This window comes from Carassius carassius, chromosome 29 (genome assembly GCF_963082965.1).
Source record: "Carassius carassius chromosome 29, fCarCar2.1, whole genome shotgun sequence".
NCBI classification, from domain to species: domain Eukaryota; kingdom Metazoa; phylum Chordata; class Actinopteri; order Cypriniformes; family Cyprinidae; genus Carassius; species Carassius carassius.
The window spans coordinates 11,013,983-11,032,736 of NC_081783.1; the positions used below are offsets into that span (position 1 = coordinate 11,013,983).

The 18,754-nt window shown below is 41.2% G+C and overlaps 1 protein-coding gene across 1 annotated transcript in view; it reads right to left on the minus strand.

Moving 5' to 3' along the window:
* glra4a (glycine receptor, alpha 4a) overlaps positions 1 to 6,389 on the minus strand; it is a 51,329-nt gene extending 44,940 nt beyond the window's left edge. The window contains exon 1 of the mRNA XM_059515856.1: positions 5,915 to 6,389. Coding sequence (XP_059371839.1) covers positions 5,915 to 5,982 — 68 coding nt within the window. The 5' untranslated portion in view covers positions 5,983 to 6,389. The remainder of the gene's footprint in view (positions 1 to 5,914) is intronic.
* Between the last annotated feature and the right edge of the window lie 12,365 nt (positions 6,390 to 18,754).

Sequence of the window (18,754 nt, forward strand, 5' to 3'; positions counted from 1 at the left end):
AGTAAAGTATAGATACCCTAAATTTCTACTTAAGTACAGTAACGAAGTATTTGTACTTCGTTACTTGACACCTCTGCAGAGGGTAATAATTTATTCAGCGTTCAGTTGAATTACACAGTTCCAGCGTGCTTGTGTTCTCATTTCATGCCGGAAAAAGTGCCGCCTCGCTCCCTGACATTGTGTTATCTGACGCGCACAGTTGTAATCCCCACTTCAACTTCCATCTCCCCCATCCACCTCCCAAAACTGCTTCACCAGCCATGCGTGGCATAGGCTAGTGAACAGGAAAGTGGAGCAAAAGATAAAGAGAGAGACTGAGAGACTGATGTGTCCTGGTGGGTGTTGTTACTTGTGTTTACTATCCATCCCTAAAGTAAATGACCTTGTGTCATGTAGCACAGTCTGGGGATGTGCTGTTTGCATGCTTCATTTTCCTGATCTGCAGGTATTGCGCTCATTCGTTCCCATTGGGTATGCGATTGTATTATTTTTTCATTAGAAACAGCACCTCCTGCCAAGACCTCTGTTTGTTTCCTATTATCTTTTTGAAAGATCTCCCCTCAGGATTAGATGAGTCAAAGCTGTCCAACTGTTATGAGATCTTCTGCTTCAGCCAAACAACTTTGTTGTACTATCATTGGATGTGACAAAGTGACCAGCGTGCACAGTGGCAAGACAAATGCTCTCTTCCAAAACCTATAGTGAGCTGAATATAGAGGCAGAATTTGAAGGCATGGAGGTGCTACTTCCTAAGACACTATGTTTTGGCCATTTTTATTTATTATTTTCTATGATATTTCAGGGTTTCCCATTAAGTCTACACTTAAACTTCTCATAAAAACATAAAAGATCTGTAGCATTGTGTTTTGCTGAATTTTATTAACAAAGCTTCTATCAATCGAACTAATCAAAACTGCGATATGGCTTAATGCATTTATCAAATGGCTAAAGGTTGCAGTTTCATTATATATGTTAATAGTCTGTTGCATTGTGTTCATTTATATGCGAGCAGCTCATGATCTGTTGTTTTATGTACTGTGAGTTTAATATGCATTTGGGAACGCAGTGTGCTGTAGTTATGCTTTTTCACATAATTTTCAACAGTTTTGTAGACAGATGATTACAGCATTTTCTTGGCTTTGCAATGAAATGCCTTTGTAAACCTGTTGTCACAGAAATCTAGAGTCTCTCTGCATTTTTCTGCCGAAATTGTTAAAGTGTTCTTGCAAGGTCAGAAATGAAGACATAATTATTGTACATTTTGCTACTGTAGTGTACCATTGCTACCAGTACTATCCTCTTATTACTATAGTTATGTATTTCTTAGTGATATAAAATTAATAAATAAAAATATGAATAATAACATTAAAATGTGAATGTAATGCGAATGGAGACTCTATCACAACTAACTAGCTTAGCAACAGGCTAACATTAAAGTACCCCCATACAATATATGTGCAGAGTGCAGATTAATGTGGTGGTATTAATGCTTCCATAGAAGACAGGGTCCTATGTTTTGAGTTGCCTTTCATTACATTTTGGAATAGTGCGATACATGCATTTCTATAGAGTATAGATTGCTTCAAACATCAATATCTATGATGTTCCATCTCCCCTCCTGCTAATTCGTTGGACGCTTACCTGTTTTGCCATCTCCGAATTAGTAACAACATAAAGACTCCTTTATGTGCTTTTAATTGCGCTGAAAGTAATAGCTCGATGTAGCAACCTCCAGTAGGGCTTTTCCAACAGGGCTTCAATCTGTCAAACCTCGAGCAGGAGGAGAATCCCACAGGCCCTTCATTTAAATGAGGTGCTGTGGCCCAACCGCATTAGTTACACTTCATGTTGTGCTTCTCTCGCTGTGGTGTTGTATGGGAGCTGGCAGTGGAAAGAAATTCATTTCACCACAGCCCACTGGCTATGCGCTCAGGCTCAAAATCATTTTTGCCAGGCTAAGAGTCAAGTACCAAAAACATAAGGGAATAGGTTATGTTTGGGACCATTTCTGAACAAATGCACTGGTTTCTCTATCACTGCTTAACTTTTAACAAGATCCCTCATCCTTTTAGACCTCTCAGAGTTTTTTGGGTGCCCCACATGTAGTACAACTTACACTTTGTAAAAAAAACAAGGGCACACACTTTTCTCACACCACAGTGGTAAGGGAAATTGGTCAGGAACAATCATTCACAATGCTGCGCAGCAGTCTGTTACCTCTCTGCTGTATGTTCATGCTCACATCACTGAACCACTTGTGCTGCTATCCCACAGTTTTGTTGCAAATCCTGGGTTAAATCTGCCCCACCATCTACCGCTCTGCTTACTGTTGTATGCTCTCTTTGTTTTCACAGTAGAGCTGCTGAGGTAGACAGACAAATATTTGTGGGAGAGGTGCAAGCACTGGTTTGTTGGAGCAAAACAGGTGAATAACAATGTTGTATCAGAGTTGCATGTTGAATCCTGATTAGCAGATTTTTAAAATAGTGGCTAAAATGAACTAAAAATGTGTATATATTTTTTGTAATAGAATACAGTTCTTAAAAATTATTTTACATTATTATGTGAAAGATTTTGGTTTAATAAAAATATTCTATTTTAAACTTTCTATTCATGAATCAAGAACCCTGAAAAAATAATATCACAGTTAACATAAAGATATTAAGCTGCATAACTGTTTTCAACATTGAAAATTAGACTAAATATTTATTGAGCACCAAATAAGCTTTTTAGAAGGATTTATGAAAGATTGAGTGACACAAAAAATACTGCATTTTTGATCAAAGAAATGCAGCCTTGGTGAGTATAGTTTATGTAAAATTATATATATACATATATATATATATAGTACAGACCAAATGTTTGGACACACCTTTTCATTCAAAGAGTTTTCTTTATTTTCATGACTATGAAAATTGTAGATTCACACTGAAGGCATCAAAACTATGAATTAACACATGTGAAATTATATATGGAATTATATACATAACAAAAAAGTGTGAAACAACTGAAAATATGTCATATTCTAGGTTCTTCAAAGTAGCCACCTTTTGCTTTGATTACTGCTTTGCACACTCTTGGCATTCTCTTGATGACCTTCAAGAGGTAGTCACCTGAAATGATCTTCCAACTGTCTCGAAGGAGTTCCCCGAGAGATGCTTAGCACTTGTTGGCCCTTTTGCCTTCAGTCTGCGGTCCAGCTCACCCCTAAACCATCTCGATTGGGTTCAGGTCCGGTGACTGTGGAGGCCAGGTCATCTGGCGCAGCACCCCATCACTCTCCTTCTTGGTCAAATAGCCCTTGATGCCTTCAGTGTGACTCTACAATTTTCATAGTCATGAAAATAAAGAAAACTCTGAATGAGAAGGTGTGTCCAAACTTTTGGTCTGTACTGTATATATATATATATATATATATATATATACAGTACAGACCAAAAGTTAGGACAGAATCAGCACAGCTACTTGTATATTATATTATATTATATTATATTACAATATTTTATATTATATTTTATTATATTATATTATATTATATTATATTATATTATATTATATTATATTATATTATATTATATTATATTATATTATATTATATCACACTTTATTTTAAGGTCCAATTCTTGCTAATTGTTGACTATGACTTTCACCTCAAACTGTTAATTATTGCTTAGTAAGGTAGTTCTTAATTTTAGGTATTGGTAGGATTAGGGATGTAGAATATGGCCATGCAGAATATGTGCTTTATAAGTACTAAAAATAGCCAATGTGCTAGTAATATGCATGCTAATACGTAAATAGTTAATAGTAAAGATTGGTTCCTATAATAAAGTGTTACTTATATTATATTATATTATATTATATTATATTATATTATATTATATTATATTATATTATATTATATTATATTATATTATATTATATTATATTATATTGTATTATATATGTGTTTAAATGTGAAATATTTATTAGTGTTGAAAATATTTATCATATAGACTGTGGAGCACATGAGATACAATATTGCTGTGGACGATGGGCATTATTCAGGAATACTTCAGATTCAGTCAGCCAATCACAATCAGTTATTCGTTTTGTGTGTGCAGATAATCTTTATAGTGTATAATAAGTGTTTTGCTCAGTGGCCCCTGAACTCTGCATTAGTATTGCTGCTGAGAGTTGTGCTGGTGTGACTTTGGGGTCAAATTTGGCACACACTCCTGATTGGTGGAAATGGTGTACTCGTGCCTGAAATTTGTACATAGCCCTGTGCTGAACACTGTGTACTGCTTCATTATTATTAGACACAAAGTTTGAGCTGTCGCAAACCCCCTTTTGTTTTCAATCTCAGCGTCTTTTATTTCCTTACAAATCCCACTGTTTGTGCCTTGACAGACGTCTTTATTTCACACAGTGCCAGATGCTCTTTGAAACTACGCCAGTCTTTTTTCCCGAGGTAATGTTCTTCCTATGTTTTCCCTGAGGTTATACTCTACTCTGTTCAAAACTTTCATTATGAAGCCGAAAGATGTCTGTGAAAACAGATAGTGACATTCTCATATTCATCTTCACTCAATCACCACACAGCTGACCTGTAGACTGCACATGCTGACGCAGTTCTGAATCACTCTGCCTCCCTGTATGTTTTGTGAGTTCATATCTGCGGCCGTGCTCGTGACCTGTCTACCTGCTAATCAGCCACCTGCTGGATTTCTACCCAGGTCTCTGCACAGCTCCTTCCACAGCCATTCTCGCCCCCTCAACTCAGAGTCGGACAGCTCAGCCCAAACAGCGCTCATCTCTGCCTCCATGTTCCGTCCGCTCTGAATCGCCCACACAGTGTCTGCAGGTTGACACACTGAGCTGGTGAGTGCCATTGCTAAGGGATGTCATCTCCCGCCTGTAAGTCACACCACAGGCCCTTCAGAGACACTGAAGCCTTTCTGTGCGCGTGTGTACATGTAACATGTGACATACCGTAACATCTACAACATATTCCTCTGCCAGTCACCCTGTCCCTGGCTGTCTCATGCACTCCTTTCTCACACCTTCCCTAGTTGTACCTTTCGTTACATCATCCTGACTCCCAGCACTTTTCCTGTATTTCATCTAGAATGACTTCACTCCATCTTCTCTTCATCCCTCACTCTGATTCTCGATGGAGTTCCCATCAGTGTCTCGCTCTCTCAGAGCGGATGCCCGTCGGCAGACCCAGGCTTTGGGATTATGCAAATTCAACTCCAGCCTGTTCACACCTGGATGCAATGGGGCATGAAACAGGGAGTGCACTCACTGCAAAACTTTTCACGTTTTTTCATTTAGATAGAGAGGGAGGGAGAAAATCGTTTTCCTTTATTAACAGTTGCGGTATGTAGCTTCTTTAAATTGTTGGATGTTTTTCTTTATTTAAAAAAAAAAAAAAAATATATATATATATATATATATATATATATATATATATATAAAACAATAATACAATAATACAATACAATACAATAACAATTTTATTTCAGCAGCTCCTTTCAAAAATGCTCCAAAGAATATTTTAATTTGCTTGAATTGGCAGAGAAGCATTTCATTTCTCTTATAAAAATGACCACATTTCCATAGACTGACTGTTCTCTGTGTTGAGAAAGTTTAAATTCACCAGTAATTATTCAGAAATTTTAAAAATAAGTAAACTCTTCTCATCTAGTTTAAGCTTCAAATCAAGTTTCCAGATACAACATAGAGTTAGTTTACAGTCCAAGCAGAGTAATGCAATTTTTTTTTTTTTTTTTTTGACCCCAAATCTCTCCCAACTATTATTCTTAAGAAAAGAAGAAAATACATCAATATGATATTTCTCACAATACACACTGTACAAAGAACCACACAACAAATACATGCATGATATGAGAAACACTGCTTGTCTTACCTGATAAAGCCCCCTTGGAAAAAGAAAAAAGACAAGATGTATAAAATCCTTATGACCTGAGGGAGCATTCTCTTGCTCAGTCTCTCTTTCTCTCTCAGACCGTTTGAAGAACTTACAGTCTACAGAATTACCAAATCCAAAGAGGAGCAGGTAAAACTCGACAGGAATGCATTGTCTTGCAGAGTGATCCGAGCCTGTCTGTGAAGAAACTTCTTCTGCCTTCCTCCCTGCTCACTTCTGCTGGCTGGAAAATCCTCCACAGTGGCCCCCCCACCCTCAGATGTCAGGGAGAATAGGTGAGAGAGCAAGCATGTCTGCGTGTCTGGGTTTGTGTTTTGAAGAGACTATGTGCTTTTCCCTTTCTTTCTCGCTCTTTTTTTATGGCCAGCTGCTCGTTTCAGGAATTATAATAGAGAGGATTTAAAGGGCCAGCAATGCATTTGAAGGCAATGAGATGGCGTGCGGTGAGCCCACTGAGAAGCGGAGCAAAAAGAGGAGGATCTAAGAGATCAGAGAGGGGGATGGTGGTTTTTTCTGGCTTTGTTTATGTTAGTTATTTTTTTTCTCTCTCTCTCTCTTTCTCAGTGTGGAGGACTAACCACTTTAAGGCTTTGCTTCAGTGCACAGATGTGTGTGTGTGTGTGTGTGTGTACTTGAAGGAATGAAGGAGATCCAAAAACATGAGAGCAAGAGATGTGCTTTTAACATATTCTAGGTTTCATATTAATATTTTAAAGCTGGCTTATAATGGTAAATACCATGTATGTACCTTAATGTGATAATGGAGAGTAGCCTACAGTATGTACATTATAATCATAATGTCATAATCTAATTAAAGCACTTCAATATTTAAAACAATTTAAAACTGAAACAGTGTAATGGTTGTTGCTTTAGCATTACAAACAAGAATAAAATATGAAAATATTTTAAGAAAAAGTATTAAATAAATACATTTGACAAAATTACATTTGTTACAAATAAGACCAGCACCAAACCTGTATAAACCATCTCAGACCAGTATGGAAATTTCATCCAGCAGGGTGCTGAAGAAAAATATTTTTTTTGAAAGGGGCTGTTTTTGCCTTTGTAAACTCGAGATGAAAAGGCACCACATGAGAAATTTCAATCTGAGTGAAAAATTACTTGTGGCTCCTGACCATCAAATTACCTCAGCTGGAGTCATTCATCTTCTCAGCGGATGACACTACTGATACCGCCGTCTCCTAAGGAGATAAAGGTCTCGCTCTTTTTAATCTTTTCAGGGGAAAACACGTGAGATAAAAAAAACCTCACATCTGCAATTATCTTTGTGCTTCTGGTGTACAGAGCCTGGCTTTTGAAAGATGCATTAGAGCCTTTTAAAAGAATGAATCAGAAATGTGAAGCTTGAAAACACAAGCAACCCTTCTTCATTTCTGTTCTTTGTTTTGACCGTGAAATTCATTGCTTCAGAACAACCCAGAGTGAATCCAGCCTAAAAATCTGCTGTATATAACAAGACTGTATCTATCTATCTATCTATCTATCTATCTATCTATCTATCTATCTATCTATCTATCTATCTATCTATCTATCTATCTATCTATCTATCTATCTATCTATCTATCTATCTATCTATCTATCTATCTTAGGGGTGCCAATACTGCCGTAGCCCTATTATGCTGAGCTGCCTTTCTGGTTTCTCTTGTGTATGGTGCTCACATGGCTGTAGGTTGACACAAAGAGTGCTATAAGACTGCTGACATATGGAGCTGGAGATCCATCCATCACCCTGCTGGGACCAAACAACATGAAAGGACATAGAAGTGGAAACCAAATATAGTTGAATATCAATTGCTGTGACATATTTGCCCTATTGCCTGCTATGGCTTGGCAACAAATCAAGTCGTTAAGTCACCCGTTTGTACCCATTGTCTGTCTCTGTTGTCCTTCACAGCTTCACTAGTCATGTTGCCTTCTTGATTCACTCAGCGAATCCACCAGCAGGTATCATTGAGCATTTATGCACAAAACTATTCTGATCCGTAGGGTCAGAGTGATATTTTGATTAATGCATTAATGTAATGTCTCCGAATTATCTTCTTATGTGGGTTAATTATTGCAATGTGTAAAAAAACGTCTTCTTCTTCTTCTTTTTTTTTTATTAATAGAACAACCATTATTAGGTTAGGTTTAGTAAGTTAATACACATAATAAACATATGATCATTTAATACAATTAAAATTTCTTGTGTACAAGTCTGGAGGAGTGATTAAATGTCTTACTTTTTATCTTATTATTTTATTAAAAATTAATTATACTATTTCAACATGTTAAATGACAGTTCTTAAAAATATTAAAATATTGGAATGAAACGTAGTGAAGCGCGAACATTCCCTTTTAGACTGCAGACAGACTGAGTTAAAACTACAACATAAAATAGTCTCAAAAGCTGCGACAGTCTAAATCCAGCAAAGAGATATTTAGACAGCTAATCACTTTTTTACATGGCTAAGGGGTGTTTTACATCTTCACCCATTTAGTTCTCTATGCATATCACTCCCTCATTTTGAGAATGTCTCTGTTTGAATATGGTGCACATAACAATTAAGCTTGATTGTCTTTTTTCATCCAGAGAAGACTGAATTACAATCTCAAGTATCTGTGATGACCCTTATCCTGATCCACAATGACACACTAAAGAGCCAGAAACTTGCTTCAATTAAAAGGTTTGCCGTTTGCGTTTTTTTTTAAACGCTATAAGACTATTTATAGCCTTAATATTTTATAAGTATGTCCTTGTTTGAACTATTTCAGAATGGCAGTTTAATTGGATTTTAAGTAGCTTTGATTGTTAATTGTCTGCTTTTACCTATGAAACCACGGATGACAAGAATGCCACAGTTAGTGATTTAGTTTGATGTCAAGAGTCAGTGCTCATATAGATGCATATGATTAAAATTAGATTAGAAAGTCTACTCTTCATAGATCCAAAACTTTAATGGTGTTTAAGAAAAGTGTTCAGATAAGTCTGAATGCCGTTTTGGATGTCAGAGGGGTTTGTGAGGCTATTGAGAGAGCATGAATCTTCCCAGTATGTGCCTGCTCATATCTCAAGCCCTCATGCATAAAGATGCCTCTCTCCTCTTTAAATCTAATCCATGTGGCCTTTATCCGCTCTCACGCGTGCATTTTCATACTTCTGTAGAACTTCTTTTCCTTTGTGATTAGACTTGCTCTATTTGAATTGGTTACTTCTACTTGATTGAGAAATGCTTTTATGAACATGGACGAGTGGCGCCGATACAGGATGGCTGCCTCCGTGACGTGCTCTGCAGTTGTTTTTGTGTTTTTGTTAGTTTGTCCTGTCTTTAGTTATATTCCTGCAATCAGTTTCACCAGGGACGAATTGCTGGATATTCGGCAACACACATCTCCCGATATTTCACCGGTTTTCGACTATTCTGATGTTTTGCTAGACATTCTTGTCGGCGGAGCGGCTGCGCTGATCACACGCTTCAAGAGGACGCGCAGGCGGGGAAAGCGAGCGGGAGCGCTCGTGAGACTCAGAAAACGCGGATTTCGAACGCCGTTGCCTAGCATCCATCTGGCAAATCTCCGCTCTCTTCCCAACAAAACGGACGAACTGCTTCTGCTCTCTCGGACAAATAAAGATTTATCTCACTCTGCTGCTCTGTGTTTCACGGAAACTTAGCTGAATGACACCATACCGGACAGCGCGCTCCATCTGCCGGACTTTCAGCTGTTTAGAGCGGATCGCGACGCAGAATCAACGGGGAAATCGCGCGGCGGCGGGACATGCTTTTACATCAATGAACGGTGGTGTACAGATGTAACTGTGTTAAAGAAGACGTGCTGCTCAAATCTCGAAACGCTCTTCATTAACTGCAAGCCGTTCTATTCGCCGCGGGAGTTTCATTCGTTCATTCTGGTTAGTGTTTACATCCCTCCTCAAGCGCACGTGAGCTCAGCTTTACAGAAACTCGTTGAGCACATCACAGAGATAGAACAACAACACCCAGACTCTGTTTTAATCATTCTTGGGGACTTTAATAAAGCCAATCTCTCCCGTGAACTGCCAAAATACAGACAGCATGTTACTTGTCCCACAAGAGACAGTAACATATTGGATCACTGTTACACAACAATAAAGGATGCATTTCACTCTGTTCCACGAGCAGCTTTGGGACGTTCTGATCACCTTCTGGTTCATCTTATACCGACCTACAGGCAGAAACTAAAATCAGCTAAACCTGTATTAAGGACTGTAAAAAGATGGACTAATGAAGCAGAGCAGGATTTACAATCTTGTTTTGACCTCACTGATTGGAGTGTTTTTGAAGCTGCTGCCACCGATCTGGACGAACTCACAGAGACCGTAACATCATATATCAGTTTCTGTGAGGATATGTGTATTCCTACCAAGACTCAACTAAATTACAACAATGACAAACCGTGGTTCACTGCAAAACTCAGACAGCTCCGTCAGGCCAAAGAAGATGCTTACGTGAAGGGGGACAATGTCTTGTATAAACAGGCTAAATACACACTGGAAAAGGAGATCAAAGTGGCAAAGAGGAATTATTCTGAAAAAATAAGGACTCAGTTCACTTCGAACGACTCCGCATCAGTGTGGAAAAGCCTAAAGAAGATCACCAATTACAAGACACCACCCCCCAGCACTGTGGAAAATCAACGACTGGCAGACGATCTGAACGAGTTTTACTGCAGGTTTGAAAGAACACCCATCACCTGCCCTGAACACCTCTCCACACAACCGTTCACACCAATAACAACTCCTGCAACCAACCCTGAATGCCTCTCCAAACAAACGTTCACACCATTCACAGCTCCTGCAACCCATCCTGATCACCTCTCCAATCAACCGCTCTCACCATTCACAACTCCTGCAACCAACCCTGAATGCCTCTCCAAACAACTGTTCACACCACTCACAACTCCTGCAACCCACCCTGAACACCTCTCCAATCAAGCGCTCTCACCATTCACACCTCCTGCATCCCCCCTCTCCCCCACACCTGCAATACAGATCAGCGAGGATGCGGTGCGCCAGGTCTTCAGGAAGCAGAAAAGGAAAAAAGCACCAGGCCCAGATTGTGTTACACCAGCCTGTCTGAAATCCTGTGCTGACCAGCTGGCCCCCATCTTCACAAAGATCTTCAACAGATCGCTGGAGCTGTGCGAAGTCCCTTCATGCTTCAAACGCTCCACCATCATCCCCATCCCAAAGAAATCCAAAATTACAGGACTAAATGACTACAGGCCTGTGGCTCTAACGTCTGTAGTCATGAAGTCATTTGAAAAACTGGTGCTGGCCCACCTGAAGGACATCACTGGACCCTTACTGGATCCTCCTCAGTTTGCCTACAGAGGAAACAGGTCTGTGGACGATGCAGTAAACATCGGACTGCATTATGTTCTGCAACACCTAGACAGACCGGGGACCTATGTGAGGATCCTGTTTGTGGACTTCAGCTCTGCCTTCAACACGATCATCCCAAACCTCTGCCTGCCCAAACTAACTCAGCTCTCCGTGCCCACCTCCGTCTGTCAGTGGATCAACAGCTTCCTGACAGACAGGCAGCAGCTAGTGAGGCTGGGAAAATACACATCCAGCACCCGTACAATCAGCACCGGAGCTCCCCAGGGCTGTGTTCTCTCCCCACTGCTCTTCTCCCTGTACACTAATGACTGCACATCTAAGGACCCCTCTGTCAAGCTCCTGAAGTTTGCAGATGACACCACACTCTTTGGCCTCATTCAGGACGGTGACGAGTCTGCTTACAGACAGGAGGTTAAAGAGCTGGCTGTCTGGTGCAGTCTCAACAACCTGGAGCTTAACACGCTCAAAACAGTGGAGATGATCGTGGACTTCAGGAGAAACCCCCCTGCACTCCCCCCACTCACCATCATGAACAGCACTGTGACTGCAGTGGAGTCATTCAGGTTCCTGGGCACCACTATCTCTCAGGACCTGAAGTGGGACATTCACATTGACTCCATTGTGAAAAAGGCCCAGCAGAGGTTGTACTTCCTTCGCCAGCTGAGGAAGTTTAACCTGCCACAGGATCTGCTGAAACAGTTCTACTCCACCATCATCGAATCCATCCTCTGCACTTCAGTAACTGTCTGGTTCAGCTCAGCTTCTAAATCTGACCTCAGAAGACTACAGAGGGTAGTCCGGACTGCTGAGCGAATTATCGGTACAACCCTCCCATCTATTCAAGAACTGTACTTATCCAGAGTGAGCAAAAGGGCTGTCAAAATCACTCTGGACCCCTCACATCCAGCACACTCCCTCTTTGAACTGTTGCCATCTGGTCGACGCTACAGAGCACTGAGCACCAGAACGACCAGACACAGGAACAGTTTCTTCCCTCAGGCAATCCATCTTATGAACAGCTGATAATAACTGTGGGACACACTACACTATTTATATTTATATACACTACACTTTTTATCCAACACACATACTTAGCGTACACGTAAATCTTTTGCACATAATATACATGTACATACATGGAACACACTATACTACTTATATTTATATTTATATACACATACACTTATTTATCCAAACACACATACTTAGCGTACAGTTAAAATTTTTCCACATAATATACATGTACATACATAAATGCTCATTTTAATATACCTGCCATACATTGTCAATTTGTATATTGTCAATCCTTACCCACCTATTTGTATTTTTTTGTATTTTTTATTCCTTATTGTGTTTTTTGTTCTGTCGCTGTTATGTTGCACTGTGGAGCTCTGTCACGAAAACAAATTCCTCGTATGTGTGAACATACCTGGCAATAAAGCTCATTCTGATTCTGATTAATGTTGAGAGCACTTAATTCCTTCAGTACCATATTAAGTCAGTTAAGGGCAAGCATCCAAACCAACTTACAGTAGTTACTTAAAAGGGTGTTAGATTGGGCTTTGGAATGAGTGTGGGAATGAAATTCTAAATACCACTAAAATTTGAGGGTATTTGGTTGTGCACAGCTAGTTCCTAATCTGAATGGATGAAACGTGTTAACACTTAAAATAGCTGATATAAGATAATATTTTTCATTTAACATGATGGATAAAGTTCAATCACAGGGTGTTGGGTATAAAGAAGAATGGTCAGGCAGGGGCTTTTATATATAAAGATCAGCATACATGAATAATCACAATCATTTTCTAGCCTTGTTTATTATCAATTCAGTGGTTACTGATTGTGATTATGTGCTGTTGTAGCCATATATCTATATTTACAATCACCCATACTGTTATTGATTCCAGCATGTAGGCAGACTTCTGATAGAATTGTCCAGAGTTCTTGTTTTGTCAGTCCGGTTCTGCTAAGTTGCTCAAAATCAGACAGCAACCCCTCCAGCTCCCCTCAATTCAAACAGTGGGGTTTTACATGGTATCTGGTCTATCTTAATAAACACTTGTGCAGGATAAGGCATCTCAGCACATTTCATTTGTCACTTCATGTCTTTATTGTGTTTTTTCGTCTCTGTTTTTTAAATAATGCTTCAAAGCTGCACATATTTCATGCTTTGAGGCTGATTTTTCTTCCCTTTAGCTGACACATAATTACATTGGAATATGTGAGATTCAAGGAGGATGGTAACCGATTGTAGAAAGCCATATCCACCAATTCCACAGTGAAGATAAAAACTGGGGTTGCTTGGAATTCCTCCTCCAAATAGCTGAATCCACTTTATTTTAAATGTGAAAGTATGCTAATATATATATACAAATTTGAAACATAAAGTAGCGTAACAGACTATTTGTACAGCTAAAATAACTGGAAGTGGCTGATATTGGATTCTTTGCAAGGTAAAATCTGAAGCACATGTTTTTTGTTAAAAATAAGGTGTGTGACATTACTTATGGTCTTGGACAGTCACAATGTCACATGTCCTCTTCTTTTTCTTTATGTTGACCTTTCTGCCTCTGACCTCTATGCCTCTTTCCTGCATGTCAGACTCTGATGGAGCCTAGCAGCTGTGGTGTATATGAATGCTGAGAGCTTTACGATTAACATTAATAGCTGGACAGGCGCAACATGACGTGCAAAGGTCACATTGTAATGATGAAATGAGTCGCTCTGGGTTGCAGGGTGGCAAAACTCAGAAAGAGAACAGACTGCCCACCTATAAAAAGTTAAGGCGGAGTTTCCAACACTAAAATTGCTGTATTTTCATATCTACATGAAAAGAATTACCATCTTGATGATTCATTGGAAATTTGTGCACATTCCCACATAGCAGGACACAATCTCCCTGCTTGACAGTGGCATAAAGAAAGCCAATGACTTTTTCCATGGCTAACCGATAAGAAGTTAAATGTCTTTTCCTCACAGATGTTCCACTTTTCAGTATTCCTGTGGCTCATTTTGAGACTCTTGAGCGTGTTCTACACCTGATAATGCCGTCTTTCAAGTAAAACTAGGCCAAGTTAGCATGCCAATTCTGATCTCTGGCCGTGTCACCCTGTTTAGTCCCTTTACATTCTCTCCTGCTTTCCCTTTGCTCAGCAGTGTCCATTGTCACATTTGATTGAAAATGTTTGAAGAAATCATTGTGTGGCTTACGTATAAAGATAACCCTGTGCTCTTGTTTACCGGTAGATATTCCTCTCGCTGTACGCCTGCTCTCTGGCAGCTTGCTGGCAAAACTTCAAGCACTAGGTGTGAGCAACTTTGAGCTGTTGTCTAATTGCTTTGTTCTCAGCATGCGTAAATTTTTACAGCACTGGAAGATGAGTATAAATCAACCAGTGCTGTTCTCTTTAAAAGCCTATTTGTCTTTCTGCTCTCTATCTCTTTGTTGCCTCCTGTTCTGCTCAACATAATCTACAACTATAATAATAATAATAATAATACAGCTAATATTTATTCCTGTCAGTCAGCTTCCAAAAATCAAAAGACATTGGATTTGTTCCATGAAGATCTTCTGTAAATTTCTTACAGTAAATATATAATAACTTCATTTTGTATTAGTAAATTGCATTGCTAAGGACATAATTTGGACAACTTTAAAGGAAATTTTAAAGGCAAATAGATCCAGATTCCAGATTTTAAAATAGTTGTATATTGTCATATCCTAACAAACCATACATCATTGGAAAGCTTATTTATTCAGCTTTCAGACAATGTTTAAATCTCAATTTCAAAACACTGACCGGTATGAATGACAATTCTGATAATTTACTTTATACTTCTATTATTTATTTAAGTCATTTGTGTTACAAACACGCCAGGTTCCACCTCCACTTATTCACAACGCACGCCCTCACCTGAGTACTGAGCACTTCCACCTGACCCTCATCATTACCCAATCACCTCAGCACCATAAATACCACACACTCGCACTCAATCAGCGTCCGGTCTCGTTTGCGACAAGGTCTTACCTGTATGCTAACTCAAAGGACTAACTCTTCCTCTACTTACCTCTCTCCAGTGATTCTCCGAAGATCAAGATCCCCAGTGTGCGTGTGTGTGGTACACCTCCCTCCTCTGACGTCTTCACCCAGCTCTCACGGATCCATTCATCACTCTACCCAACACTACCTGCTCCTCTGCTTGTGTCTATTAATAAACCCTTCTGTCTGTTACTCCTCAGCCTCCCGAGTGATCTGTAACAGAAGACCGGACCAACACGCCTAGGCACAAGCATGAGCCTCACGGACCCCTTTCAAGATCTGGTCGATGCACTCCGAGGAGTGCAGCGGTTTCTTCCTACAATGCTCGCTGTTCCTGGAGATGCAACCGCCCACCGAGAGATCCAAGGTAGCCTTTGTAATTTCTCAACTGCAAGGTAAAGCACTACTGTGGGCAGATTCAATATGGACTCAAAATAACCCAGTTATCCAGTCTTATTCCAGCTTCATCTACCATTTCCGAGAAGTTTTTGGCAGACCAGCTTGGGACTCAAACAGGGAAAAATGTCTGTCAATGAATATGCCCTTCAGTTTAGGACTCTAGCGGCCTCCAGTGGATGGAACGAACAGGCTTTACTGACTACCTACCGCCAGGGATTGGAACCTCGAGTGCAGTTGCATCTCGCTGCATACGAGGACACCATCGGGCTTGAACAATTCATCCAGCTGTCCATCCGCTTCGCCACCCGTATGCAGTCGTGCTTAGAAGAGCACCAGGGCCAGGCGTATTCCTCTATGCCACTCTGCCGACCAGAGGCCGTCAGCTCTCCAGAACCAGCCAGCGAACCCATGCTAGTGGACTCATATCGTCTCTCTATGGCTGAAAGACAAAGACGGCTGGCCCAGAATCTGTGCCTCTACTGTGCAGCCCCGGGGCATGCCATCGCTGTATGCCCCGTCCATCCTTTTCGTCCCATGGTGAGTGCCATTCTCCCTTCAAGATACCAAATAAAACCACTCACCGCTGTTGTGACACTTACTGCCGCTGACATATCTCTTCCAGTTTCCGCCCTCCTCGATTCTGGGTCAGCCGGCAACTTCATCTCCGGCGCCCTCTGCCGTCAGCTCAAGCTCGCTACAACGGCAACGGCGTCAGCCTACCAAGTCCACACTATCACCGGCAAACCGTTAAGTATAAGTTGCGTGCATCATAGTGTGGGTCCCATTTCCCTCCAAACCGGACTACTCCATCATGAGGAAATCCATCTGCTGGTTCTGGAGGAATCCACCGCTGACATGATTCTAGGGCGCTCGTGGTTAGAGCAGCACAATCCCGTAATCTCCTGGAAGACAGGCGAAGTCCTGAAGTGGGGCGACGCCTGTTTCAAGAGCTGCATCTCAGGTTGTCTAGTTCCGACCACATCTTCCCCTGAACCTCTTCCAGTTTGTTCCACTTCAATAGAGAGCCCAGTGGAAAACCAATCCATCGCCATCCCTACCTGCTACGCCCCCTTCAGTGATGTCTTCTGCCCCAAACGGGCTTCCAAGCTGCCTCCACACCGGCTGTGGGACTGTGCCATCGATCTGGTACCGGGTGAACCAGTGCCTAAAGGAAGGATATACCCCCTATCCATTCCGGAGGAGAAGGCCATGGAGGAATACATCAGGGAGGCGCTGGCCCAGGGTTATATTCGTCCATTTACCTCCCCTGCTGCTTCGAGTTTCTTCTTTGTGGAGAAAAAGGACAGAGGTTTAAGACCATGCATTGATTATCGGGCTCTCAACAATATCACTGTCAAGTTCAGGTACCCACTTCCCCTCGTCCCAGCTACCTTGGAACATCTCCGTGGTGCCACTGTGTTTACCAAGTTGGACCTCCGCAGCGCCTATAACCTCATCCGGATACGAGAGGGGGACGAGTGGAAAACCCCTACTGGCCACTATGAATACTGCGTGATGCCGTATGGACTTGTTAACTCCCCCTCCATCTTCCAGGACTGATCCGAGTTCCCTCGGATGTCCCCGCCATCGACTACTGGTTCCGGGAGAGCGAGAGGGTCTGGGACGCGGCACACCACCAACTCCAGTGGGCCTTACGCAGATGCAGAACGACAGCCGACCTTCGCCGATCTGAGGCCCAAACGTACCAACCCAGTAAGAAGGTCTGGCTGTCCACCGGGACATCCGCCTGCGCCTGCCCTGCCGCAAGCTAAGTCCCAGATTCATTGGCCCATTCACCATCCTCCAGCAGATCAATCCGGTCACTTACAAACTCCAATAACCCCCTGAGTACCGGATTCACCCCACCTTCCATGTGTCTCTCCTTAAACCTCACCATCCTTCTGTCTCTCCCTCCACAGAACCTGGCGAAACCGAGGCCCCCCCTCCACTCCTCCTAGACAACGGCGCGGCCTATGAAGTTAGTGACATCCTGGACTCCCGGTGGCGTGGTGGACAACTGGAATATCTAGTGGACTGGGAAGGATATGGTCCAGAGGAACGTTCCTGGGTCCCACGCAACGATATCCTGGATCCTAACTTACTCGACACCTTCCACTCCAATCATCCTGACCGACCAGTTCCCAGGGGAAAAGGATATCTACCACGTCGTCAGGGTCCTCGGCCCTCAGGAGCGGGCCGTGGGGAAGGGGGTACTGTTACAAACACGCCAGGTTCCACCTCCACTCATTCACAACGCACGCCCTCACCTGAGTACTGAGCACTTCCACCTGACCCTCATCATTACCCAATCACCTCGGCACCATAAATACCACACACACGCACTCAATCAGCGTCCTGTCTCGTTCGCGACAAGGTCTTACCTGTTTGCTAACTCAAAGGACTAACTCTTCCTCTACTTACCTCTCTCCAGCGATTCTCCGAAGATCAAGATCCCCAGTGTGTGTGTGGTTCACCTCCCTCCTCTGACGTCTTCACCCAGCTCTCACGGATCCATTCATCACTCTACCCAACACTACCTGCTCCTCTGCTTGTGTCTATTAATAAACCCTTCTGTCTGTTACTCCTCAGCCTCCCGAGTGATCTGTAACAATTTGCTCTTGAAGATGAAATAAAATGTGCAAATTCCTTTTAAAGCTTTGTAAACAAATATTGCACAGGGTAGAATGATTTTAAATATGATATTGTAAATATATCAATGTTTTATATAAAATACACATACAATATTACATATTTATATAATTCAGTATACTATTTTAAATATTTTAGGTATAATTTACAGAGCATTTATAAATATTTTAACTATATTAGCTATAAAACCATGCCCACATGAATATTATATTACAGTAACATAGCATTGACTATTATTGTTTTTAATAATAATAATAAATTGTACAATTATCAAGTATTTTCTGGATAAAATAACATGACATCTTTACTTTACAGCAAATGTAAGCATCAATGGCTTTGAAGCTC